This window comes from Struthio camelus, chromosome 1 (genome assembly GCF_040807025.1).
Source record: "Struthio camelus isolate bStrCam1 chromosome 1, bStrCam1.hap1, whole genome shotgun sequence".
Lineage (NCBI taxonomy): Eukaryota > Metazoa > Chordata > Aves > Struthioniformes > Struthionidae > Struthio > Struthio camelus.
In genome coordinates, this window is record NC_090942.1 from 147,497,386 (window position 1) to 147,522,633 (window position 25,248).

Consider the following 25,248-nt stretch of genomic DNA (forward strand, 5'->3'; position numbering starts at 1 on the left):
TGATTTCAAATCTTGGATATAAGCTTTTTTAATAAGATACATCAAAGCCAGAAGTGATGATTTGGGTTTATTCTCAGTTCAGTATTCCCAGTGCCAACCTCCTACCCATAACAAACCCACAAAAACAGACAAAAAAGTTGCCGGTAGTCCTATGAGCAAGCAGATAAGTTAAGTATGCTGGTGCAAAAAGCCATTCCAGAGGCTGCTATTGAACATTCGTTCTGTTTTCAAGCCATAGCTGTGAATTTTCTAGGGAAGAGGGTTATTATAAACATCAAAAATGTCAAAACTTCTCTTATACTCTGAAATATTTTGCTTCACACAAGACAACAGAAGATACAGCTCATTTAATATTAAGCTTTATGACCCATGCAAAGAAATTTTATTTCATCACATGTTGAAATTTAAACATAACTGGAAAATATGATATTTTCAAGCTGTAAATCCTGTCAGGTCTTTCCTCTTATGAATAGTCAGATCTAATCTACTGGAGTTTTAATTCTCTCCAGCCTGGAGAAGAGAAGACTGAGGGGGGATCAGATCAATGTGTATAAGTATCTGAAGGCAAGGTGTCAAGAGGATGGGACTAGACTCTTCTGAGTGGTGCCCAGAGACAGGCCAAGAGGCAATGGGCACCATCTGAAACACAGGAAGCTCTGTGTGAACATGAGGAAAAACTTGTTTCCTGTGAGGGTGACTGAACACTTGACCAGGTTGCCCATACATGTTGTGGAGTCTCCTTCCCTGGAGGTATTCAAAAGCCATCTGGATAGGGTGCTGGGCAACGTGCTGTAGGTGACCCTGCTTGAGCAGGGGAGTTGGACTAGATGATCTCCAGAGGTCCCTTCTGACCTCAACCATTCTGTGAAAAGTTATAAAAGAAAGAATAGTTCATGTACTTCTTTACCATCGCCATTTCTTGCCTATTATATTTGGAAAAAAGCATCTGCTGCCCAGCATCCTGCCAGGCTGCTCTAGTATTCACATTCTCTATCAAAAACCCAAAATCATTCCTATTGCACTGCTTCCCTGCTGACGTACGCAGTGATATAACTGTAAATCAACTATTCGTAGATAATATATCGGCATCAGGCATGTTGCATGTCAGACATTCAGGAGGGAGCGGTGGTTTCTGCAAAGAGATCGTACAGGATTCACACTGATTTGATGTAAACTAAGGTTATACGCTTATGAACAATAAAATCTCTTAGTCTTTCTGTGCTTGCATGAGTTACCAGTTTTCCAAGCATACTAGTTACATTTTCTCTGCTTGAACCTCTGTATCAGAGGTGTTTGTACAAACTGGCAAGCAGAAACATAAACACAATCCTTAAAGCATCCAGGAAATTTCTGTTTTTCTGGGTTTTTTTTCCCTTTAATTTCCTTAGGAGAAAAGCAAAGATAATGCAATGCTGACTATCTTTGTAAACAAAGAGTGCTTACTTCCTATAGACCCAGAAACACTTAGGCTCGTGAGTATTTCTGGTGTCTGGATTCCTACCAGTGAGTGAGCACTCATCTTGAGCAACCAGAAAGGGAGGATCTTAACAAACCCTCCTAGATGTTAACAAACATCCCTAGAAACAGTAACATATAGGAATTAACAGAGCCTGGCCCGGGCTTTTGTGGTCACAGAGTGAAAAGCTTAAGAGAATGGTAGTTTTATAAGGACCAGTTCACGAATCACCAGAGTTTACTTGCTCCATGAAAACGTAATAAGGCTTTTCTGAAGCATAGTTACAAAATAAATAACGAGAATGAAGGGCAAATAAGAATTGGTGGATGTTTTACCAAAAAGTAGATGTACTTTTGAAGTAGTCGTGCAAGAAGCTGTCCTTGTTAAGAATCACTGTCTCTGTCACATTACAGGAAAAAGAACTGAAAGCTCAGACTTCAGGCCTGGGATGAACATGGTAATTCAGAGAGAAAATGAGCCTATTGTCAGAAAATTCCACATTAAAGAAATTTTGTGCTTGCATATGTAGGTATTTAGTGAACACTTACCGCACTGTAGAAGTAGAGGAAAAGACTTCTGACCATGAAGAATAAGAAAAAAATACCCTTTTGTGTCCCTGCCTTTGGAAGAAAAACATTCAGTTTTGAGGAGGTAATAGACCGTGTTTTAGGGATAAATCACATGCACAGAGAATGTTTAGGAGAATCAAAGGGGCTTCTAGGAAATAAAGGAAGGCTAAGAGAGTTTCTGGCTCACCACCTTTCTTTCTCTCCGCTTTCTGCCAGCCTTTCACCTCCCTTGCTCTCCGCACTCCGTCCTGCAGCAGCTCAATTTACAGAGCTTTATGCAGTGTCCTACCCACTCTTGCAGCAGATACCTACAAACCAGGAGCTCTTCTCGCCCTCTGGCACCTCTTGCTGGAGAACTGCAGAAGGGAGGGAGTTGGGACTGGGTCATGCAGCCCGAACAGCTGGCTGGGGAAGAGGAAGGCTGGGATCAGTAGCACCAAAGATGGGTCTACTGATCCTGCAGCCGCTGGGACAGTGAGTCAGCTGGACAGGGATAAGGTTTGAGGATAGCTGTTGCCGTCAGCAGGCTACAGCTCCTACAGACCTACAGTAGGTGGCAGAATCAGTTGTAGCATATGACTTCTTCCACAGATGCAGTGGCTGGATGGCAGGGCTGTGCGCATAGCTGAGACACCCTTTAACCACAATGTTTGGCATTGACGCAGTAGGATGTCGGCTGCCCTGGGCAACTATTTCATCTGTGCCTAAATCTGCTGCTCGGAAGTACCGCCAACTTCCAGGCTTTGAGTTATCCTAATTAAGGGTCTTGAAGAGGGTAAACCGGTTCAAACACATCTGTTCAGTGATGGATTCTCTCTCCAGCCTAATTCTCAAATGGCTACTGGTGCGTCCCTTGCGGAGCCCTATGCCCTGTGCTGAAGAGCTCCTGAGGCTGCAGAGTCACTGAAGAGGAGCAGCATGTTCCCTCTGAGATTATGTTTCTGTAACACAATGAGGAAGTCTGGGTTTCGATGTTTTGGGGTATGGGTACTTTTGTTTTCAAATTGAAATATGCTGTAGTAGAACAATCCAACAGCCCACAAGGACAGCAGACGTTACAGGATGTTACTGCAGGCAAAGGAGGCCTCCCACCCTTCTTTGGGTGGGGATTTCTTTGTCTTCCTACATTTAATACAAATACTCCCCTGAGGCTTTCAAAAATACAAATGAATTAAAAATTTTAAAAAATCTTCAAGGAAAGCTGATGCTATCCACAGTGTAATCAAAGTCTGTTTTCAAAGAGGTGACTTTTACAGGCCAGGAAACTAGTGTTGAATGGGCTCACTATAACCCAGGAGCTTGAAGAGAAACAGATTTTTTCCAGAAGGGAAGCCTGACAGGGACGCTAAGACTTTTTCCAAACTTTTGGCTCTAGAAGGAGTACCACTGCAGGAACAGAAATAAGAATGACCTTTGTTAAAAGCCCCCAGATCTTGCAGAATAATTCATTGCTCCAACACCAATGGGGGTGCTCACAGAGCTGCCTGGGCATTTTGCTATAGATGTGTGTTATTGCTTTTGTATAGTCTGCAAATATTACAAATGGGAGAGAGACAGTCCCTCTCTTCTGATCCTTGCAGCAAGAACTTTCTAATTTTAGTGAATGACTTTTTCCACAGAACAGAAAAACAACCATAGCAGACCAGAATTCAGGACTTCTCCCATCTGTATGAATATCTGAGCCACTTATACAGAAAGTCATACACCCTAACCTCCCTTTCCCAGTGAGTCTTGCCTTCGTCCCTTGCCCAGGGATGGGAAAGGGATGTCCTGACCCCACACCTGCTCCTACCTCCACTACTTCACAGATAGAACTTCTATTGTTCTCATCAGTGTGCTAGAAGTAAATTCCAGATTTTTGAATGCCAGGAGCTGTGCAGACTCAGTAGCTTTCCAAGTGAGAGCAATGGGGTTGTAAGGGGTGCACAGACGACCACAAGCAACTGTGACTGCAGAAATATAGAGAGGATCCAGTAGGGCTTATCTGGTTCAAGCCCCTTAGATTAAAGTAAACTGTAGCTTTAGCTGGCCACTCCAGTAGGCTCCTGCTATAGTTCTGTTTTTTAAAAGCAATCCAGGAGAACTATAGAGAGCACCAGGAATAATATTTTGATACAGATTTTATACAAGATGACTGCAGGAGGTACTCAGCTAGACCTATGACTCACGAATAAAGAAACGGTCAGGAATGTGACAATCAACAGTTGCCTTGACTGCAGGGACCATGACATGGTCAACTTTAAGATACTGAGGGAAAAGAGAAAGGTGAGTACCATAACACAGACCTTGCAAGTCATGAGAGTAGACTTCAGCTCACTCAAAGCAGGATATCATCTGAGATCCAGAGTTCTACCCATTTCTCAGCCTTTTAGTCAGGAGATTGGTAGTAATTCAGAAAATTCAGCTAGCGATATGCTGGGCTGAAGTTTCCTGCAAGCAGCTTAGGTTTAGCCTCCAGAATATCATTCCGTGTGTCTTGGGTGTCATGACATGAACCATAGCTACCTGTTCCTCCCCTGCAGTCCCAAGTAACCCCTCTGAATAGCTCATGGCATCTACTACCTTTTCCCAGGCACAAAACCTACCATGGCAGACATATCTTCACGTACTTCATAGATCCACGTCTCCTGCACCCACAAGCAAATCTCCCACTTGCTTTCTCCTTATCTGATGGATCATCTCTGCTGCAGGAGCTCCCTTGGTGTCAGAGGACGGTGCATGGTCATCAGCTAAGAGATGGCTCAAGGCAGGCCTTCCTGCAGCCAGGGCTTTGCTCTGGACAGAAGTGAAACTCCCACAGGAAGTTCTGCTTTGATGGGGACAACCAACCTCAGCTTCTTGGGTTAAGGGGAACCACTGAGGGTTTTATATCTAGCACAATCTTTTCTTAGCTTCAGCAGTACCTCTTTTGTTTTGCAGTAATTCAATTTACCTGAATGTGCAAATCACTTAAGGCATTCCACTATGCAAGAGTTCGTCCTATGGTTTCTCTGGTAGAAATGCAGAGGCAAAGATCAAACCAATTTCAAAAGAAGTGGTTTTACAGTTGGAGATAAAGCTTTGGAAAAGCCAGTGAGGATAGAATAGCCTAGTAGGCATGGGATAGACATAGCCCCCAGTTTTCTCAATCTAAAGAGTCCGTGTGCAGAAGCACACGTGATCAGCCTCCTAACTGCAATCCTGTCTCATGTTTCCTTACTAATTGGAAGATTCAGGATGTGCCTGTTCTGTTTAGTCCAGGTGTTATCAAAATATACAACCTCCCCGCACCTTTTGCAGCTAAGAAGCTTCTGCTTGAGAGCTCATAAGTTTAGCTTCTGTCATTAACCCCCCTCCCACACAGGCACAGTTATTCCCACGATAACTTCCAAGTACTACCAAAATGTTTTTCTGAAACATTGCAAGAATATTCATCATAAGAAGAAATAAGAAGAGTCAAATTATTTATGGAAAATGCAAGCAAATACAAAGTTATTTTTAAAGATAGGCTCTTGGGGAACTACGTTTACAGGTAACACTGTTATCTCTGCCCACAAGACACAGCAAATAAGAAAACTAACAAGATATATAAGTATGTGGAAAAATTCAAACTGCTCATTTCACTTGCATGCCATTATGCCATTTCTTCAATAGTTGTTATTATTTCTTCAGGTTCATGCTTTGTTAATTGATTCTCATATTCTATCTAGTAAAGGAAGAATAAAACATTAGTTTAATGCATGAGATTAGCCACTGGTTACAATTTATGACCCACCTGTTATTCAGACAGTGGCTATTTATTTTATAGAAGTTGTGGTAGGACCCTGTCAGTGAGAGCACTGAGGTAGATTTGTTCAGGTCTTTCCTTCATGGAGAGCTCCCCAAAGAGGACCAAAATATTTTTCTACTCCAAAACCAGAAAATTCATCTTTCCATCATGTTTTTGCAGGCGTGTTCTTGTTTCCAGATGTGGATGTAACCAACTCAAAGACTTTCTGAATTGTAGAAAACTTTGCCACAATGCCCTTCAGACCTACAGTTCTCCACTGTTACCTGCGATCGTCTGTCTCTTCCTTGTTCTTCTCGTGAAGAACATCTATCTGAAGTTTGCTGCATAAGCTAGAATCTCCCAGCTCTGTGCTGTGACTCTTTTGCTCACTGCACTCTAGAATCTATACTGGTCTCAATATCTGCTATGACACAGGTATTTTTGATTAGCAGTAGGTTTTTCTGCCCCTTCTCTCCCCCAAAGCTGACCAACAGCCTAGATCTGTTTTACCATTGCCGAGAAGCTTAGGCACAGCACTGTTGTAGTGATGGCTTATGGCTTATAGGGAGAACAGGGTGAAATTGTGTATTTCTCCAGTGCGCCAGGTAGATGTACACCAAATGCTTTAGAACGTAAAAAGAAAAACAAAATAATTATTTGCATATGGACCTCCTCTTTCAGTACCCCATTTACAAGAAAAAGAGAGAAAATTACTCCTTGCTTCTGAACATCTCTCTGGCACATAGGTCATATCTTTCAGGCAGTGATGGATCCTCATTTATAACAAATTTCCTGCAAATGGAAACAAAACATACCTGGAAATTCATAGGAGAGCTCTCATGGAATGGGTCTTTTGGCTGTGGTACTGGAGCAGATATTATTTTCAAACAAGTTCTTCTACAGCAGCAAAAAGGGGTAGTGAAGAAAAGACTGAGTATGCAGACTTATCAACACTTATTATGTTATGGTACTCTTGAGGTATTATTTTCTTCCCCCGAGACTGAAGTAATGAAAGAGTAACTAAGAATTGCGTAGGTTGAGCACAATGGTATCAGTTCATTGTTCAGAAATTGGACTATAACTTCTTTTATGAATTGTTAAAGAATCGTAATAAATTACTTTATTTCTGTCTCCAAATGGGAAATATCCTCAAAACAAATAAACAATTTAATGCGCCACCCATCTACATTACAGTGTCTGAAGGCAGGAGAAGGGCACCGGTATAAGCCTTCTCCCGCTAATGGAGAGAGTTGTTTTACACTGGGAATTAGAACTATAACGCCCATATGAGGAACATCCGGCAGGTCATGACTCCTGCTATAGCTCAGTGTCAAAATTTCCCCTCTCTTCTCCCTTTAATAGATATTAGAACTTTTCTTGTTGGGGGAGGAAAGATTTTTTTTTTTTTTAATTCAGGCACAGAATAAAAATTTTCCACAAGAAATAAGGCTTACACTGTGCAGAGGAAAAATATGAGACTTGCTGTCACCACTAATGGCAGAACAAGCGAATATCCTGAAGCAGACGTAAGATGTTCTCTTCCTGAAAGGCAAGCAGTCATCAAAGTGCTCATTAGCATCACAGAACACGAATGACCACACAGCTGTGTGAAACATCTGCTTTGATGAATGATAGCATCAAACACCAATACGAAGTGGCTTCTTCCTTAACTTAGCTCCCCATCACCTTGTAAGGTTTGAAGGAACAGGATGGCTGGCAGTATATGGACAGTCTCCGGTAACCTAAAACATTGCAAAACTTTTTGCAAGGAACTGAGGCCTTTAGAGCCCTTCAAAATCCAAGGTGACATACGATAACAGTGGAAAAGAGAAGTTTATAAAGACAGAAGTAGAAATGGAAGAAGAAAAAAGAGCTGGCAACAAAGACCTGAAGATCTGTTTTATTCACTGGCTATTTCCCTGCAATAAGCACCCACTGTCATATCAGAGTGCTTGGAGGCCTCCCTAGCATGAGGAGAGGTGCAAATTCTTTCCTCTTTTTCATCCTGGCACATTGGAATAATGTGTGAATATCATTTAAATGTGTTTCTATCTGTAAGTAGGAAGCAATAAATGAGGCAGATAAGTAATAATTGAGAGAAAACTAGGACAAGAAAATGATTTTCCTTCTTACCAAACTCAACAGGTGTACTCCAGTCCCCCCAGTTTGTGCTCACTAAACAACCATTGTCAGTTGCTCTGATTCGGACTTTGTACCTCTTTTGTGCATTGAAGTTTTGAAATATGTAGAATCTTCCTGTGATGTTTCTTTTCTAAATACAAAACAACTCGACTTAGAGCTTTTTCTTCACTAGCTGTGCAGATGTTAACGATGTGTTATGTTCATTTATTGATGCAAGCTATTAGAGAAGAAAGTTTGGACATACTTCTGTGAACGTACCAGGGTAAAACAACAAACAAAATTTTTATCCCTTTATAAATTAGCTTGTTCCATCCTAATCCTTTCTATTTGAATGTCTGTGTTATTGTTGATGTGAAGATGAAATTTACTCTATGCTTCCTAGACTCCTTAGCCTCCAATTAAACACTGTGACTTTAGAAAAAAATCAAAAGTTTATTTTCGATCCACAAGTATTTTTTTCTACTAAAATTTAGTTCTTTAGAGATTTGATATTTCAGCACCCATGGAAGTATTCAAAATTGAAGTGCAATGGCCACATTTTACTGAAGGGAAAGATTTGATATATATTGAAATTATTCTCAGAAGAATATTGATCCTTCTTGAAAACTTGATTTTTTTTCTTCTCCTTTATACTAACTTAATCTTTTAGGTGGTATTTTCCTGCATCCCTCATCTCAACTTATTCCACAGACTATTATTAAAGAAAAAGTTTTCCACATTTTGTGTGTTTAAGTGCAATACGGAAATAAAATCCATATGTGTATACATATATGTAAGAGGAGGTAGAATATAAATAGACTGTACAATGGAAGGTTTCATGACATGCAGAGGACTAATATTCTACCTGTATAGATATTTTTTGTATCATATTTTGTAAATAACAAGTTAAAACATAACAGGTTAAAATAGCTATTTTTAGGAGACTTTTAGCTAAAAAGCATATTGGAACTGGTGGATTAAAATCAAAACAATTTGGTTTGAAGATGCTTTTATATAGGTGAACTTTCAGCCCAGCATAAGCATTAGATTAATATGCTAATGAAGACTTACTGTTTTAGATGCATCTTTGGTGTTTTCTTCAGGATCAGCCTAGCAACAGAAGAAAATTTTAATTTTTATGATTATTCTTTTTATTACTATACAATTAAGGGTCCCTAACTTCTGAATGTTTGAATTTCAGGAAAAAATGTGTATATAGTATTTTAAATACTTTCTTTTCAAGACTATGAAGCAAGCTATTCTTCCACTGAAATTTATTACCTCACCACTGGTGCTCTGAAATAATGTATCCTTTAAATTTGATGGTAAAACAGAGAATCAAAAACTAAAGAAAGAGGCTCAGATTGCCCAGAAATGAAAATTGTATGTTTTCCTCACACAAAACATAGAATCTGAAAAAAATACTAGTAAATGAAGACAATTTTTTCCATCAAAATTTTTCTTTCTGTAGCTTTTTCATTCTAATGGGTATAATACTACTGCCCATATTCATCCAGCTCTTTAAAATACCTGTAATTACTGAATTGTATCATAACAACCACGAATTAAGGCCTGGAAAATCTGATTATTCTGCTTCAATAAGCTGAAAGAATATTTATTTTTATTTGAAAACATGAATCCACTTTAAATTTTAAAAAAAGGTCACTGAGTTTTTTTTAAAAAAATCAGCAAATAGATGCAGCATTACTACCTCATTATTTCTGCTCATCATGGAGCACTAAACTTTTCCATGGAGTAACTATTGGACTTTGACATAACTACCAAGTAAAGGATTGCTAAAATAGTTGCAATGTAAATTCAAGACACTCCCGACTTTGTATATGGTGCAGCTAAATCTAAGAATTTGGTCAGCTACAAATTTTGAGGTAACTAAATAGTTAGCTGGATCTGGGAGGATGCTTGCTTATGAATAAACAGCATCCCAAAGGGTCACACAGTTTCAGCCAATAGTAAATCGGGAAACATCAAAAAAAAGTATTTAGAACAGTCTGTAGTACAGGCACTTAAATGATGGAGGGAGGGAGTCATACCCAAGTCATACCCTAGACGTATCTAGTGCTTAGATACGTCATGTCCAGATCTTGATTTATCCATTCTCCCCTTACTTTTTGGTAGTCATAGTAACTACGTACTGCTTCAGCAGTACCTCACTGGTAGTAGTAGGATTATAAACTGAGGCAACAGGTGAGGAAGGCAAGGTTGGATACACAAATGTCAGATGGAGGTATCTAAAAGGCCTCTCAAAACATCTGGATAAGTAAGTTGGCAAGCAAGGAATGAGGAAAAGCTTTGGATCTATTTAGCAATACCATAAACATAACTGAGCAGTACTGACAATTACAACAAGTAGGAAAAAATGAGAAGTTAGGTTGACTGTCCGTAAAAGATATGATGAAACTCCTGACTGCATAGAGTTAATTCTGCATAACACCTAGGCGCTTATAAAACATGATAGATGGGCTATGAGAGTGCAGAGAGGAAAACTACAGAAAAGAAGATCCTGACCTAATGTCATCTAGAACGGTACCATGAATAAGACACTACACTAGAACTCAAACCATCTTACAGGGACATAAAAAATCTGATCCTATCCTGTTTAACTGCAGTTTTGATTTTCTGTAGTTGACTTAGAGTTTGTTGACATGTCTTATAATTGTCCGTAATAATGTTACCAGGTCATATAATCAATCTGCCTATTTGTACTAGCTGTTCATCTTCAGCGTGGTGAATCCCTTGCCCAGTTTCTTTAGAGACTAGCTGCTGAGCGGGCTGAAAGTATTCCCTCAGTCGACTGACCCTATCTGTGGGTAGCAGCAGTCCTCAACTCATTTGCAAGGTGGCTGCTACATATGAAAAAGGAGAGGTTGCTTAAGAAGGAGAAGAGAGAACAGGGTATTGGTTGTATGGTAAGTGTGCGTGTGGAAATGCAAGTATATGCAGTAATACTAAGAGTCATAGAATAAATTCTTACCGTGTTTTCTATGACGATTTCATATTTGAAACAAGCATCTCTCTTAACGTGACTTGTGCGAGGTGGTCGCCACTGAATTTCACAACCATGCAAAATGCCGGTACAATTCACAGTGACATTTAAAGGAGGGGTGAGCTTTTCTGAAATAATATAATCAGGAATGCAATAAAATAAAAATCAATTCTCTTCGCTTTGGCTTGATAAAAAACAGTGGATGTTCAAGCAACTGGTCTAGAAAGAGGTGCTACAGCTTTACCAGAATTATCAGATTCATCCCAAATTTTGATTCAGGACTTCCTAATTTAATGCTCTGATGAGAAGTCTGGAGTACCTGAAGCAGCAGTAGGCAAAACTTAAAAAAACCAAAAATTTGTGTTAACTTTTGCATTTTGGAAATGTAATCTGTCCAGGGGTTTTTGATACTGAGTTCATATTAAATAGAATTAATTTATTTCTGTATTTCTTACTAGTAATATGCTTAAATTGGCAAGTATTGGAGGATTTTGCTTACAGTTTTAAGGCACTTGGTACTTTTATGTTCCGTGGAGGAACAGAATTATGGGATAAAGATATAAGCCCAACATCAAGATAGTCCCTCTGAGGCATCCTTAGCGATTTAATCTCCAATGTTAGTATCTTTCTTTCAGAGAACAAATATTTCACCGAAATATTCACTATTCTCTGATCCATAATTTCACATTGCCTCTGCATTCGTTTGTTTTCATTCACTCTTGTAATTTTGACTTTTCAGACTTTAAGGCTGGAAAAAAAGAAAAAAAAATCTATCCTGAAGATCAGTGTGTTGCAAATGTATACGCTTTTTCTGGGGATGTATTCTTCATTTCCTCAGTATAAAACTGGAAATAAAATTTGAAAAAACAAAATATATCCTTACCAATTTTATACAAAGCAATCTTCTTCTTATAGGATTGAATGTTTTGTCCATTTCTAGACTTGTTTACTAGGAAATGAGCCATCTTATTTTCAATGGTCACATTTTGGAATCTACATCCCGTGTGTCTTCCATAATTATCTTTGACGTAATTTTGGCATTCCATGAAATCTTCTTTCCTTTATATGACAAAGTGCTTCAGTTAAATATGGACAATGTGACATGTCAGATCAGAATTCAGAATTCCCTGGAGTCAAGCAGACCTGCTTACCTTGAGCTCTTCCAGTACAGAAAATATTGGGTATCTCCTGGAGCAGTCGTGCCTACTTGCCAAGTACAATTCATGAAGGAAACATTGTAAATTACACAGACGAAATTTTCAATGGCTGTCCCATTCATGCCTGCAAATGAAAGAATGTCACATGTCCACTTTGTGAAAAACTGTGTCACTGCTCAAAGCCAGGAGATCTCTGCGTGCACATTTAGCTGTTTTAGGCATGTGATTAGTAAATCCAATGGCATATTATTCAGGTCTAGCAATTAGACACTTACTTTAAGACTGCAATAATTTTATCTGTGTTCATCTGTGAGGAATCTGCTATTGTTTCAGATTCTGAAGATATGTCTAGGATTTGATTAGCTAGACTAAGTCTCAGGCACACTAATATAATGGGGACTAATAACAAAGATATGATCGTCTGTCCTTTGCGTAGGTCCTACTTTATTTAAGACCTTGTCTACAGTGAAATATAAATTCTACAACCATGAGCAACTGTGTTTTTGTTAAGTGCTCTGACCTGTGGTTGATTGAAAAAGGACTAGGCATTTAAAACAAGCTCTCTGCCACTTTCTTTTGTGTAACCCCGGGTGATTACAGCCTAACCTTCAGACTGCTTCCTAGAGCGTTGCTCCTGCAGAAGTGTCACGTTTTTGATGGGATAATGGCAATCTTTTGGATCTGACTGATCCTGGATGTGAGACAGTTGCTAATCTGTTCAATACTGAGGCACTTTGGATTCACACAAAGGCTGAATCATTGGTAAAGAGATATATTTTGGATATCTGTACAGCATCTAGATCTGAACTCAAGACCCTAGCATCTCTACAAGCTAATACTGGAAGTGATTCGCCTAACAAACCTCACATATGTGTTTTAGGACCAGAGATTTCCTTCCTTGAATTTCTCTCAATTTAAGTCTTTATTTATACATAGATATATACATACATACATGTATGTATGTATATTTTAGATATCCATTTATTAAACCTTGTTTTTCTATTAATTTGGGATCATTTCACAGAACTGACTTGGGAGCAATCAGTAATGCATAATTAAATTGACTAAGCTTTAGGGTGATTATCCAGCTAGAGTAGCCTATGTTCTGCAGCTGTGGCCTGTAACCTCATAGCTAGGTTTTTTGTCAGCCAGAGTAGTTTGCTTGACCTAATGTCTCAGCCACTGCTAAGGTTTTGACCTGCCTAAAGCCAAGAGTATTTTACATGAGTATTTTATGTACTGCATACAGTCCTCCTTCAGATTCCTATGGCTGACTGGTTTGGGCATTGCCCTAGGATAAGCGATAAGAGTGTTCAAAAGGTATATTTCCTTTGGCTCCTTTCTGCTCTTCAGCTGTAATATGAGAAGAGGTAGCTTTCCAGAAAAGGAGTAGAAACTCAGATGCACTCCTAATATATTTAGTTGGATACCTCCAGGAAGTTACTTTTGGCTTTTGGAAGGCTTTTGGACTACTCCAAAGAAGGAAGTTTCTTTCATTTGAGTGCATTGAAAATGTAGACAGATAAGAAAGATGATAGAGGATTAAAGTTTCCAGAGACAAAGGCTGTAGCCTTCAGACAGACAGACAGGGGAATCAAACCCCATGTCTCAAAATATATCTCATGGGAAGCGCTGTCTTCACATTCCTTACACTGGGAGTCAGCATGCATCACGGAAATGTTACTGGGGACAAGATCTTCCAAGGGAGTCCAAGAGTAGCAACCATCTCTTTTTTTATGCCTTTGGAAATAAAAAGGAATTTTTCAAGAGACAATAAAGATGCCAGAGTACTCTTGGATTTTTGGAAAACTTCCTCTTTTTCAAGAGCAAGGTGAAAACTATTTCAAGAGCTTGGTTTAGTAGCGTTTCTCTGGAATGATACATTCCTGCATCCTCCATGGATCCTTCTTGACTGCATCTTGCTTCCTTGGCTGTGCTAGTACCATTCCTTGTAAGGTCTCCTACTGAGCTGTACTGAAGAACTGATCATCGCTAACTCTTCAGCAGTTTTTGTTTTGCACTGTTTTCTATCACAAGGGCTTACCACCCCTTACCACAAACAATCACACAAACTCATCTGAGATGATAGTGTGGGTTAGCAACAAAGATCCAGAGGAGAGCTGCCTAGGCTACTTCTGCTACTGCAAGAAATGTTCACCTCAGTTTGGTCATTAGAGGCATCTAAGCACTCAGCAGGCACCCACTCCCAAAAGTCCACTGACTGCGGTCCTGTACTAAGGTGATGGAGAGCTCTGCTCAGTTCTTTGTTCTGCCACAGATTCAGCTCATGACCCAGGGTCGATCAAATTTCTGCACTTCCCCATTTACAAAAGGGAAATATAACGAGAATGGAAATAGAAAAAAATTTCTTCCCATGAAGAAATTGTTAGGTATATGCATCAAAAAGTCTGAGGTATGATCACAGGAGATATGCAAGGGTTTTACAGGGATAGGTTTTCTAAAGCCTTTGGAAATCCTACAAATCAAAAGAAAAAAGGATTATTCTGATTTCAGATCAGATCACAACCTGGTTTAGGTATGCCCCAACAAGCCAAGCTGGCTGGGAATATAGGAAACAGGATGAAAGCATCTCCAAAAATTGCACTGTGATCAAGGAAAAGGTAAACGAAATGTCTGAGGGAAGCATACAGCAATATACTCAAATTATCTTGAAAAATACTAACATGAGAACTGCAATGAGAGATTCGATCTGCCTACAAAATAGTCAGTTATCAGCTTCAGAGTGTCACATTCATATCAACATCAAACGTATGCTGGGAAGCTTTTTCATGTGTATGTGAGTCACAGTATCCCCTTTGTAGAACGAGACTTTCATTCCAGGTTTTGAGGGGATTTATTTTTCATTTCTTCTTTATTTACCTTTTTTGTAGCTATACTGAAGAAAACCTAGCAGAGTAGGTAAGTAAGGCTTCCCTGTCTTTAAGGTATTATTTATTATTGATCCTACTCTATTCACCTACATTGTAAGTGCTATAATTTTACTTTTATTTTTATTATCATCTGGAACTGAGCAAAATTTTCAGGAGAAGTTTCTCCCATAATCTCCCTTTATTTCAATAGAAGTCTGAAATTTTTCTCCTTCTAGTTTATACTTGAGGACTAGCTATGTTGTTCTAGTGACTTCTTACTCCTAATTTTTCAGTTTGTTTTAGCAACTCTTCTTTAATAACCCAATCTTCCTCACTTTTCTATCATTATTTCCTTAAAAAAGAGGCAGGACCGTACTGTCACAATCCTTTTTTTGTAATCTATGATGCAAAGAGCAGTTTAGTTTCACTGTAGTGCACTTTTCCTTCTGAAATGCCTCTTATATTCTTTCATAATGTAATGTATATACAAGTATACTAATATACTCACAAGCATCCTTGGCCATATAAATAACTTATTTTTCCATATTTCAATATCTTTAGTTGTATTTGAAATTTTTCTTGATATTCTTTATATCTTTTCATGAGAGAAGTACTTAACAGAGAGATTGATGCTATGATTGTAATTATATCCAATTATATAAAAACTTAATATTTTAGGCAATTTCCCAGATACAGGGAAACTTGGGTTCATTTTTTTTCTTGAATCAACTTAGATATTACCTCTATCTCTTGTGTGGATGTCAGAAACTATGTAGGAGCCATAGCTGCGAAAAAACATCAAAGAAAATAAAGCTTAGCTCTGCAACCTTATGATAGTCAGGATTATTAATGAGGAAGGACTGGATCTCATATCTGGACTTTGAGCACAAGAGAATTTTTACTTTTTATTCAGTAACTGTTGAATAAAAAATGAACAATCATCTCTAGGCTCTTGGGACACAATGGACCAGATAATTTGAAAAGGATTATAAAAAGGCGAACAAAAAGAAATTCAAATTGCTTTAACCTAAGCAATTTGGTTAGATTAAACCTGAACCAAACTTAGGTTTGGTTCTGAAGAAGCCATCAGATTATGGGCTGGAGTTTTTCTTACCTAACCTTAAACAAGAGCTACATAGATGTGTCTATAACTGAGCCACTAAATCAACACTGCTTTTACGATGGCGGGAAAGAAACAGGTACTTAAAACACAATTTATTCAGCCTGGTCTAGGATGAGATGGATGAAGTCTTAGTAAAGCTTATTTCCTGCTGCCATTGAGAAGATAGTTCAAGGTGACTAGCTCAGAAGCATGTACGTACAACAAAGTTATCTGCTTTGGTCAAATGAATTCAGGAGGATCCATTCCTTCCCCCCTTACATAATCTGTAATTCACATGTATGTCTCTGAGATCTCAGTTTGATCTCTACTAGAGTTATGAAATATTAAACAGAAATGCCACCAGTATTCTTTGCTCCTTGAAAATTGCAAATTTATTTCTGAAAATACCTTTTTTTTTCTTCTTTTCTTCCTTCCTTTCTTCCTTTTATTTTCAACCTGTATTACTATCATATGCTTCTCCTTTTTAGAAAATAATTGCAATTGAAGAACAGTATTTTTCCCTCCAGTGGTGGGAAAAACTGTCTTTCACATCTCAATTAATTCCTGTGCAACCTGTTGGTCAAACTCTTAAGGAAACAAAGTAATTCCATGTGAAGCTGTTTCCTTTCTGTACCATAGTTTATAATCATATTCTGAAAATTTGCTACTGCTAGACTCTATGTTATAGCATGAGCCACCTTCAGTTACCTCTCAGAACATGTTGAATCCTGAAACACATCCACATATAACACAGGAGATGGTTATATTAGGTATTTAGAAATATCATGCTGCAATGACAATTGTCATCCATACTGATTATAGGGTTGATTAGATAAGAATAAAAACTGGTTGATAACCTGATGAGTATAAATAGCACTTGACCATGCAGCTCTTGACTACTCTTCATACTGCTATGACTGTTTAATCAACGCAAAGGAAACTTTGCTTTGATACTGTAATGTAGGTTTTGACTTAACTAGATGAATACACAGAGGAAAAATGCTACTACTTGGATGAGGCCAGTAATGCTAGATATATGGCCACCCTTTTCATATTTCACGATCTTTACATACTTATTTTCAGACTGTAGACAAAATATGTTAATATGCCATCAAAATTTTGCCTAGGATTCATCAGACAGAGACAAAAGCATACACTTGTAGGTAGTGTCTGTCCATCTCAGGGTTATTTTAATAGCAAAAACTAGCACAAATAATAAAATGTAGTATTTCTTTGCACAACTTCTTTGGAGTAAAAGTAGAACAGTAATAAACAGAGACAAAAATAAACATACCTCCTCCTTGAAAGCCTTTTTCCCTGAGGTGATCACAGTAATGGGTCACAGAAAGTACAGAAACTTTGAAATTGCCTTGGCATATTTTTTTGTGCTTTGACAATGTGCTTTCTTTATTAAGTTCTTTTAAATCACCCATGCAACAGGATGCAAAATCCCGCCTACGTCTTACTCATTTCCTTATCCTCTACTTCTGCAACATAAGGGAGAAAAGCAGTAACAGCCATTGTTTTTCTAAGTAAGGGTAGAGTGACATCATCCTCTTTACCACTTCATTCACCTAACTTTTACTCATTCATGTCAGTTGTGCTTTATAAAGGCTACTGTATAGGGCACAACCTTAGAGGTAGGTGAATATAGGAGCTTAAGCTATAGTTTAGATATATATCAGGTACCGTTGTTCCAAGCCCCTCCATTGTCTCCTTCTCATTGCCTAGGGTCACAGCCCTCTGCAGGACAATAACCCTGGTACTTTGGACAACAGCCCACACCTCTGCACGCAGCCTCAAAGTCGTTTCCTGTAGATAGGTAACAAACCAATGTCACCAGCAATTCTGTTTAACAGAATTGCTGTTCCTGATGTGTCCGGATGTTGCTGGGCAGGGTGAGTTCGACATGCGCCTCAGAAAAACTTTCTTAATGCATGTAAATGTTCTGAGCAGCTCAGATCTAACAAAAATCAACATTACTTCACCTGTCTGCACTACTGCCCTGGTCCCAGGAAGGTGTGCACTTCCCTTTTCCCTGTGGCTGCAGACTCCGAACATCCTCTGTCCAAGTGCGTTCATCAAAATCGTGAACTAACACAACAGGTTGTCCACACCCAGGCATGAAGGTCTCCTCCTGCCCAGATTTGCATGACGTGAGGTGAGTAGCCCTTAAGTGCCATCCCAATTGCTTTATACACTGAAGACTGGGGTTCAGTCCTTTGCTCAGCAAAGCAGCTTGCATGAGCTGATGAAACGTAGTAGCTGCTCTTTCATATATCCCATGCGCTTTCAGTGTAATTACAGATCCCTCTGCCTTTCCCACCTTTAAATCATTTTAAAGGGGAAAGCAAGTCATTAGTGTAAATCACAGCCTTCAACTTTGATAAGCTAAAATGTTCACTGAGTGTACTAACGTTACTATGGACATCTGTTATATCTCTGTGGAAGAGTGGCAGATCAGTTCAGACCTGTCCTTCTGCTTGCCTGTATCTTTTACAGGTTGATTCTGATCAGCCTTCTGGGCAGAGGAGGAATTGAGGGTTTCTAAAAAAAAGATGTTTCCTCTTCCTCAGGTCTCAATTCCTCAATTTTATTTATTGTGTAGACAACACGGTACTAGCTCCTTGCTGAGATGTCATTTCAGGAGCTACAGAGGCAAAGCAAGACCTTTTGTTCTCTTTCTCATTTTCTATCATAGAGACTTTCATAAAGCCAGAGTGAGTTATGGTTTTGGGACAGGTTTGCCTCAGTGAACTCGAAACCTATTTTTTAATATTTTATATAAATCCTACCCAGTCAAATGACAATAATGCTGTGCAAGGCTGGAAGCTAAGCAGTTGACTCTGAGATGAGGTTCACAGAATGAAGTAGGTGTTCTTTGGAAAGGATGTAACTATGCAATTAAATTGTATCACAATTAATATTTATATATCCTAACAGAAATAGGGCTGTATAAGCAAATATAAATGGGGCTGGATGATCGTCTTGTTCTTCTACAAATTTATTTTTTATTCAAATTGGTATTTCTAAAGTATTGACAATTCTAATATGCAATCACATGGTACGTGGATAGTTTCCTTTGTGATTCAGCAAACTACTGTAACTCCTAATTACTGCTGTAGGAGTAACTTTTTTTAACTGGAGATTTGTAAAATCTCTGTGATATGGGCATGTCTGCTCATGCATTTCATGCTGCTTCCACTTCATAAAATCATTTGGGATGACATGAGAACCTTTAAGTGTTCTTCAGCAAAAAAGTATGTACTGAATAAAGAGCGAGTAATATTTTTCCTTCATTGTTAGAGTAAAAAAGGGTTTATTTACCTTTGACTTTGCAGTAATTCAAGTGTGGGTTTAGGTAGAAGTGAGGCAGAATGTGAGATGGATAGGTGATCTGATGGTTTCTGGCATTGGGATCCTGTGACTTATCTATCTGAGCAGTGGAGCTGATGAAAGTGCACTCATCTCATCTACCTAGAGTCACTCATACTATGATTTCAGCTCTTTGTCAATGTAGGATCTGTTCTTCCAGTATCTACTGACCTCAGGTGAGAGAGAAAGAAAAGAACAGGGAACATGAGGACCCCCTTAGTCCACCTCAACTACTTGCCAGTTAAAGGATGTCAGACATGAAGAAAAGAAGCCTCTTGTGAAACTTGTGCCTCCATTGTAATGCAAAGTACAAGTGATAGGCAGAAGCCGAAGTGAAACTACAGCAGAAGTCCCATAAACTTGTAAGATTCCATCTCATAATAAATTAGCAATGGTCAATAGCGCTTTTATACCTGTTCTGCATTTGCTTCATGTCTCCATTCTTTCTTGTTCAGAGGGAGTTTGGGGTGTTAGACCTTAAACCTGAGTTTCTTTATGATGAGCATCTGCAAGAGGACAAATAGGAAAAACAGGGAAGTCAGGAATAGAGCTTATTGTCAGGGGGCAGCAAGGCTGGGGGCTCCCTGGGGCTGTTGTTGGGCAAAGGCTGCCGTCAGGGCCGGTCCAGTGCTGGCCGCCTGGGTCCGTCCCCCCGCGCCAAGGGCGCAGGGCCACGTGGGCAGCCCCCATGGTTGGAGGGCATTGGGCACCACCGCGGGTTGGAGTCAGGGTGGCGAACAAGGGTCGGATCCAGCCCTGCAATGGAGCCTCTTGCTCCCCGCAGCTGCTGGTGGGAGGGGGCTGTCCTGGCTGCACAGGCCCTGCCACCCCCAGCCTCGGTGAAGCCCACAATGGGGCAGGGGCACGCTGGGGCCCAGACACTTAAATTGGAATTTAGATCTGAGCAAATAATAATATTTTAGCATGGGATGATCAGTTTTGTTTTAGTTTTTTTGGCATAGCTGAGAATGGTTGGGGTTTTTTTTCTTCATTTTTTTTTGGAAAAAAAGGCTCAGAGAAGTAATATAGGATACATTATTTGACCAAAATGAAATACTGTGTTTGGATTAGGCTTTATAATGTTTTTGGGGCAGACTCCGAAGTGAAAGTGTCATCGAAAATTAAAATTTGTATGTTGTGTACAAAATGATAAAATATTCAGTTTTCTAAATTCCTTCCTTATTTATTTTTTGTTTGTTGAAAACAATTTGTCAGACTTGACTTAAATTAATGAATATATTTAGTATGATGATCTGCTCAGTTTAGGTCCAGAATTGCATTTGATGTTTAACAAATTACTGGCAAAACCTCTTCAGAGGCCTGCAGAACATCACTTTTTTTGTTGATGATGCAGCTACTACAGCTATATTTCATGTTACATTTGTCCCATAAGGCTGAGAAAGGCTCAGAGTACACTTACTCGTGATTTCAATCTTGAGCTCAGTACGCAGAAGTGACTGTGCCTGTCTGTTACAGGACTACTGTAAAGGCAGGGCTACTTGCTTATGTTATAGAAGAAGCATTTTTTTTAAATCTCCACCTAGGTTTGCAATCTTTGTTGCATTGCATTTCCAAATGCAAAGGTGGAATTCTCTCCTTGACAGCCTCTCAAGCATTGTTTTTTTAAAAATAGAGTCTTCCAATATGTGATACCTGTAAAGTTGCCCTTGCTAGCTTCCTACCCCTGTAGTAATACATGGCAGAAAAGGTGAAAGTGTGCTGTAAAACTGCTCTTTAGAATGGCAGCTTGATTGTCTGAACAGAAATCAAAAGTTTTAGAACATGAACTGAGGGAAACAAAGGAAACAGAGAAAAACATAGAGTCAGTAGCTACTATAATGCAGTCACAGAGAAATAAGATAATTGACTTAAACTGTCATAGTTTTCCCTTTTTTGATTAGCTATCTGTAGATCAAACAGAAAATATAGATAGAGAGATGGTACTTATGTTGGTTAACAGCAGATGAAGTAATGCACTTTGTGGGAGGGCAGTCACTAGTTCCCTCTCAGTTAAAAGAAACTATTCAGCTTTGTTTAATCCCGCCCTTCTCAAATGTATCAGTTTGCAGAAAAGACTGTGCAAGGGACTTTTCACTGAAGGCTTGTTCCAACAGATGAATAAACATATGCAGAATTATTGTGAAAATGTAGAAATAGAAAGGGTACCAAGACTCCAAAAATGAAAGATAAGTGCTCTTCTTTGCTTTCAGAGGTGTGAAGAATTACAGAGCATTCAGCAGATTGATTTCTGTGAGACTTGGTGTGAACTCCCAAAAAAAAATGGCACTTCATTTGAGTGTGGTTTGCCTTCAAGTAAAAGGCTTCTCCTGAAAAACAAATGCTGTATTGTCAGTGGTCAGGGTGATATGGGGAGGAGGGAGAGTTATGATATAGTTTTGGCTTCATACTAGAACTAAAGATGGTTGTGTTACACATTTCACAAGATAAGTGTTCCAAGAAAGGCAATATTGTGATTTCAAAGGAAAAATATGTATTTGAGATTGGTAGAATGAACAAATTCAAGTGGTCATGCTGAGGAAGCCAAGGGGTGTCAGTAAAAAGACACAGGTTGTGCTCAGTTATCTAAAGGCAATGCTGCTTCTTGCCATAGTCCCTTCAGTAAGAGCCTTCCCAAAGCAGCGAAGGGCTGGAGCGCGTGCTAGCACATGCTAGTGGCACGGATCTGAGAAGAGGTAAATTATGTAGCTACTTAAAGCTCTCGCATCAAGCATGCCCATAAGTAACTGCTAAATAGCAAGCCAAAAGCTTATTTTAACAAATTGCATTATGGAAAAGTCTGGGAGGTTGGAAGTCCTTGTGAGTCCTTGTGTTCGGGCCTATGGATTTACTCAGTAAGCTATTGTCTTCATAAAACAGGAAATGAGAGAGAAGGAAAATACCCATAAACAGAACCGAGCTGCTCAGAACTGAATTGTTCTGATTTCCTGTCTGTAGGGGAATTCAAAGAGTCCTACCACAGGATAAAGGTAGTCCTGTCACTCTTGTGTCTGTTCAGCTTTAGTAATTCTTGGAAGTAAAGCCTGCAGACGCTCAGAACAGTGTGTACAACTGCAAGTTCCAGGTCGGGGGAAGCTGGGCTATGACGTAACTGAATCACAGTGATTTAGGATATAGGAAACAGGGCGGGTATTAATTTCCTGTCAAGTGAATTTCCCTTAATTATGAAAAAAGGTTTTAAACTGGAAAAGTTAAAGCCTTCAGAAAACAGTCATATGAAGTAAACAACGTGCTATCAATTTTAATGTAGGCATTTTAACCAATGGTTGGGAATGTATGACTAAATGGAAAGTCACAAAATGCGCAAGATTACTTGTACAAAGGGTTTGGAGAACCACAATGTGACGCACCACTACAGAGGTGTCCGAGATTCTTTCAGATTCCGGGGTTAGTTGCACTGGACGCAAGAGATCATCATTTGTCAGATATAAGATTTTATTAGAGTTAAGTGGTTCTACACATATGACGGACACTGGACAACAGTAAACAATTAACGGCAGACAATCTACAAGTATAAAAAAGCCAAAAAGAATAATAAAGAACTAAAAATAGAGTGCAAATATCAGAGCTCTACGGTTAAACTATAGATGCACAGTACAATGACCGTTCTTGGATGCACAGTATAATGATTGCTCTCACCCTTTCCTTGTCCTTATGGGCCACCCCTCCCTTTTTCCTGGACTGTTCTTACCACACTTGAGTTGCACGAGGAAGATTCAGGTTCTCCCGAGCAGCTGACATCAGGGGCGTTGCTGCTGATGGGTGGGTTGTCGGGTCCGCAAGCCAGCTGACAGTGAGTCCGAGTCCAAGCAGAGGTATGTGGCTTACTTTCTTTTATCCTTCCTGGGCTTAGTTCATTATTCAGTTAATCAGTGCCAGACCATAGTTGGACAACGGAACAGATGGCCTCAGGCAATAACAGTATCGATGCCAACAGGATGGTCAACAGAACGTTCAGCAGTACAGTCAACAGATGACAGTACACACGTTCAACAGCTATCAGTACACATATTGAACAGATGTCAGCTTCAGAACAAAATTCCACAGGACTTACTTAGATGCTCTACAGTGTGAGTCTGCAGTGTCACTTCTCCTTTGTTGACTAAGTTTGCTCTGCACTCCTGGGGTCAGTGGAGGGCTACAGTAACCCCACAGTGTGGTGGCTCTGGCCATGGTGCACCTGGGGTTCCTAAACTCCTGGTGAGCACCCCAAAGCAAACTCCTCTTCTATGGGCTGCACCATCCTGAGTCCCACCCTTACCTGTGGGGCGGCTATCACACAGTTGCATTCCAGTCGCTTGTCATTCATAGTCTCATAATCAGTGCTTGACCTAACTACCAGTCAGGTAACTTGAAGATGAAATTCCTCCTTAGTTGCTGTCTTGGTTTGAAGGATGGTTTGGTTTGCTTATGAAAGGGAGGGGAGTTGCATGCCAGGGTATTCTAAAAGCATCTTTTACTAGGCCAGCATTGCCTACCACAGACTTTTTGAATACATCTATATTCTTCCTAAAACCGTTCTCTGTATGGGCTCTATATGAATGGTATTGAAACCTTTAATTTACAAGATAACAAATTGAAGAATTGCACTTAGTCTTCTTCCTAGCTGGTGCTAAGAAAGAATAATAAGAGTGCAGCAAACAGAGGCAGTGAACAGACGCAGCAGTTCGTGCAGAAGGGCGCCAGAAGGTAAAGAAGGCACCTCTCCATTTTCCACAGCGGTGTGTCTTTCCGCAGGCATGGTCATGACACGCCGCAGAGCACGTTCCCCAGCGGCTGTTGGAGGTGCTGCATCAGCTCTGTGTGAGGCTTCAACCCAGACAGACCCTCTGACAGCAGATGCAGCTCTGCAGGTGTCAGGCTGCTGGGAGTGCCTGGGGCCTCTCCGTGAGGCCTGGGCTGACAGTCAGCTCTCCTGCATGAGGTATGCTGTGGTTGGCCAGTTGTATCGCCAGATAAAGGAGTTACGGGAGGAAGTTAGTAGGCTGCGTAGCATCCAAGAGGATGAGCAGGAGAGTGACAGGGTATTCTCGGAGACTGTGCAGCTCCAGGAGTCCCCACCCCCCACTGCAGCGGAGTTGTCAGAGGGCTCAGTACCGTGTGTCTCTTACCGTACATCGTAACACTGTTGAAGAGGGCTGGGAGCTGGTGACCTCTGGTAGAAGGAGAAAGGCTCTTACTCCTCCTCAAGACTTGCCCTTGAAGAACAAGTTTAGCACCCTCCAAGCTGAGGAGGAGCTGGGCATGGCTCCAAGGGAGGCAACTGGCCTGGCAGACCCTGTGCAGTGCAGGAACACCCAGAAGAAGCGGTGAGTGATTGTTGTGGGTGACTCCCTGCTGCAGGGGACAGAGGCACCTATCTGCCGACCTGGCCTCTTGTCCAGAGAGATTTGCTGCCTGCCAGGGGCTCGAATAAGAGAAGTCATGGAAAGACTGCCAAGGCTTGTCCATGTAGCAGACTCTTACCCTCTGCTGCTCTGCCATGTGGCACTAATGACACAAAAGGCAAATTGGAAACCATCAAAGGGGACTTCAGAGCTCTGCGAATGGTGGTCAAGGGTCTGGGAGCCCAGGTCGTTTTCTCCTCAATGCTGCCTGTGAGGGGAAAGGACGGGAAGAGGAGTAGACGAGTTTTCCAAGTTAACAACTGGCTGCACTGCTGGTGTTGGCAGCAGGGCTTTGGTTTCTATGACCATGGGACCCTGTTCAAAGATTGACAGCTGATGGGGAGCGATGGGATCCACCTTACCAAGTGGAGCATGCGCGTCTTTGCCAACAGATTGGCCAGCCTGGTACGGAGGGCTTTAAACTAGGCAAGATGGGGGAAG

General features: G+C 40.2%; 3 protein-coding genes across 13 annotated transcripts in view; 1 reads left to right on the plus strand and 2 right to left on the minus strand.

Annotated features, from left to right (window-relative positions):
• Positions 1-4,748, minus strand: part of LOC104138689 (granulocyte-macrophage colony-stimulating factor receptor subunit alpha) — a 23,197-nt gene extending 18,449 nt beyond the window's left edge. Inside the window, exon 1 of the mRNA XM_009666423.2 lies at positions 4,611-4,748. Within this exon, the coding sequence (XP_009664718.2) occupies positions 4,611-4,622 (12 nt within the window). The 5' untranslated portion in view covers positions 4,623-4,748. The remainder of the gene's footprint in view (positions 1-4,610) is intronic.
• Positions 347-17,481, minus strand: LOC104138688 (granulocyte-macrophage colony-stimulating factor receptor subunit alpha). 10 transcript variants are annotated; one of them, XR_011136664.1, is made up of 9 exons: positions 17,322-17,477; positions 12,050-12,179; positions 11,782-11,957; positions 10,887-11,026; positions 8,966-9,004; positions 7,990-8,045; positions 7,228-7,315; positions 6,589-6,773; positions 347-5,710 (listed from the first exon to the last, which is right to left on the minus strand). XR_011136664.1 is itself a non-coding variant. In XM_009666421.2 (9 exons), exons 1-9 carry the CDS (start codon positions 17,458-17,460, stop codon positions 5,639-5,641), a joined length of 1,005 nt encoding a protein of 334 aa, XP_009664716.2. In that variant the 5' UTR covers positions 17,461-17,481; the 3' UTR covers positions 347-5,638. The 10 variants fall into 10 exon arrangements, 8 of the variants coding, with proteins under 8 accessions (XP_009664716.2, XP_068778778.1, XP_068778784.1 ...); XR_011136662.1 differs by having other exon boundaries at positions 347-6,396; XM_009666421.2 differs by having other exon boundaries at positions 6,589-6,670; positions 7,907-8,045; positions 17,322-17,481.
• The window catches only part of LOC138062951 (interleukin-5 receptor subunit alpha-like), a 55,459-nt gene continuing 45,062 nt past the window's right edge, over positions 14,852-25,248 (plus strand). The window contains exons 1-3 of one of the 2 annotated variants that reach the window (XM_068922501.1): positions 14,852-14,974; positions 17,759-17,925; positions 18,043-18,188. The gene's annotated coding sequence lies outside the window, so the exon portion shown is untranslated. Of the gene's footprint in view, positions 14,975-17,758; positions 18,189-25,248 lie in introns of both variants that reach the window. The other variant, XM_068922510.1, reaches the window with a different exon arrangement.

Excerpts from the sequence above, each read along its gene's own strand:
- LOC104138688 (XM_068922636.1), bottom strand. The coding sequence starts at position 17,460 with ATGGGTGATTTAAAAGAACTTAATAAAGAAAGCACATTGTCAAAGCAC. Across the intron at positions 11,958-12,049 it reads CTGTACTGGAAGAGCTCAAG|GAAAGAAGATTTCATGGAAT; the intron begins GTAAGCAGGTCT and ends TGTCATATAAAG. Across the intron at positions 8,046-8,965 it reads CCAAAGATGCATCTAAAACA|AAAAGAAACATCACAGGAAG; the intron begins GTAAGTCTTCAT and ends TTTTGTATTTAG.